This window comes from Apteryx rowi, unplaced genomic scaffold, assembly GCF_003343035.1.
Source record: "Apteryx rowi isolate R43461 unplaced genomic scaffold, aptRow1 scaffold_1122, whole genome shotgun sequence".
Classification (NCBI taxonomy): Eukaryota; Metazoa; Chordata; class Aves; order Apterygiformes; family Apterygidae; genus Apteryx; species Apteryx rowi.
The window spans coordinates 113317-115230 of record NW_020447334.1 but is presented as its reverse complement, the minus strand read 5'-3'; the positions used below and the strand labels follow the sequence as shown (position 1 = coordinate 115230).

At 49.6% G+C, this 1914-nt stretch overlaps 1 protein-coding gene across 1 annotated transcript in view; it reads left to right on the top strand.

The window, feature by feature from the left end:
* LOC112971903 (myosin heavy chain, skeletal muscle, adult-like) overlaps positions 1-1415 on the top strand; it is a 17878-nt gene extending 16463 nt beyond the window's left edge. The window contains exons 30-31 of the mRNA XM_026077791.1: positions 28-87; positions 1260-1415. Of these exons, the coding sequence (XP_025933576.1) occupies positions 28-87; positions 1260-1415 (216 nt within the window). The remainder of the gene's footprint in view (positions 1-27; positions 88-1259) is intronic.
* The last annotated feature ends 499 nt before the right edge of the window (positions 1416-1914 follow it).

The following is a 1914-nucleotide window of genomic DNA, read 5'->3' as shown; positions in this document are numbered from 1 at the left end:
GACCGGAAGAATATTCTCCGGCTCCAGGACCTGGTGGACAAGCTGCAAATGAAAGTGAAATCCTACAAGAGACAAGCTGAGGAGGCTGTAAGTATTGCTCAAGGTGGGGCGAGAGTCACCTTCTGTGGCGCAGCAGTGTCACTGAGATCAGTAGGAAGACCAGGACCACTGGCCAACACTGCAGGGCTTTAGGGTCTATATGGTCCTGATAAATCACCCTGGCACGCGGCCACCTGATCAGGGAGAGTGTCAGCAGGCAAATGGCAAGGGCAAGTGCAGGGTCAGATATATGAGGAATATGACATTCATGTAGGTTGTCACAAGTAAATTAACAACACAGGGGGCACAACATGTAGAGTCTCATCTCAGGTAGAAGACATCTGGAAAGCACGGCATTCCAACAGCCTTTTGCAATCCAATCTTTTCTCAAAGAGCAGCCTCCAATTTTTGTCCACTCTGAAGTCCTTCCTCCAGGCTTGCTTTCTCTTTCAACACTGTGCATTTGAAAGGAGAAATCTTTTGAAAGTTAGCTGATGGAAAAGAAGCAACAGGAAAGGAAACAGCAAGGGAAAACCTACCAACAGCCTAGATATTCCTTGCTTTCACAGTTAGCCGTGAGCTGGAGAAAGTGAAAGGGAAATCTGATCACAGCAAAGACAGGAGGRGCTGAAGGGTACTCACAAGACATACAGTACTGGCCACAGGGTTTAGTATTGGCCTGGTGTGACGAGGCCTTGCTGCCTTCTGGGCATGCTGCACTCAGTGATGAACTGAGGCACCTTCTGCAGCCCATCTTCTATGCGAGGTCAGACTGAACAATGCCAAGGGTCACATCCACCCACTGAGAAATCGACAAATCTCTGCCATTGGTCAGAAGCACGGGGCTTCAGGGCCTTTATCAACCCAGGAAATCACACTGCGACTTGGGCACCGAGTAACGGGAGAATGAGCACGGAAATGCCAAGAGCAAGTGAGGAAATACCTCCTTGGATGTGACGCATTGCCAGTGTAGTTTGTCACAGTGGGCTTCTGAGTAAGGGAGCATTGGGAGGTCTGTGTGAGGCTTACGGGTAAGCAGTGGTAGGTGGGGGGCAGAAGGTCTAGGCCTTCCCCTTCTCCCCAGGGAGCAACAGGCTTTTGGAACCTTGGAGTCTTCCCCCACGCAGGGAACAGCCGCAGCCCCTCAAGTCCCAGTGGCAGGAGGACTGGAAACCCCTGCGCTGGGCTCTTCACCACCACCACCTCCCTCTCCCCTACAGGAGGAGCTGTCCAATGTCAACCTCTCCAAATTCCGCAAGATCCAGCACGAGCTGGARGAAGCCGAGGAGCGGGCTGACATTGCAGAGTCGCAGGTCAACAAGCTCCGAGCCAAGAGCCGGGAGTTTCACAGCAAGAAGATCGAAGAGGAAGAGTGAGGATGTCAGGAGGCAGCAAAGTGACTTGAGGGATGCACAAAATGTGAAACCTTCTGTCACTTTCTTCTGTAACTAGTCTTTGTAACCGCCCCAATGTCTAGAGAATAAAGACCATAGACTCCTTTGCTTGCATTCTATGAGTAACTACTGCTTTTTCGCTCTGTCTTTTTTTTTTCCCTCCCTAGTTAGCTCTTAGATCTCATTTTGCATTGGATAGTGCCGAAAGGTTAACTTCAATTGTGTCCATTAGCTGTCCGCTGTGTCCTACATATTTTTATTTCCCAGGTAAATCAGGTAAAATCATGCTTAGTCATGTTTTAGGTGAAAGTATATGTCATAACGTACTTCTCTTGCTATGGGAAAGGCTGTGTAAGAGATCCAGTTCCACAGAGCAGACACAGCACTGTGGTGGCATTTCCATGGTGCCGCACAATCATTCAGTCTTTCTTACCCTGGACTGGCTACTACTCCTTTCAGCTACAGCTCATGGCTCCAGCAC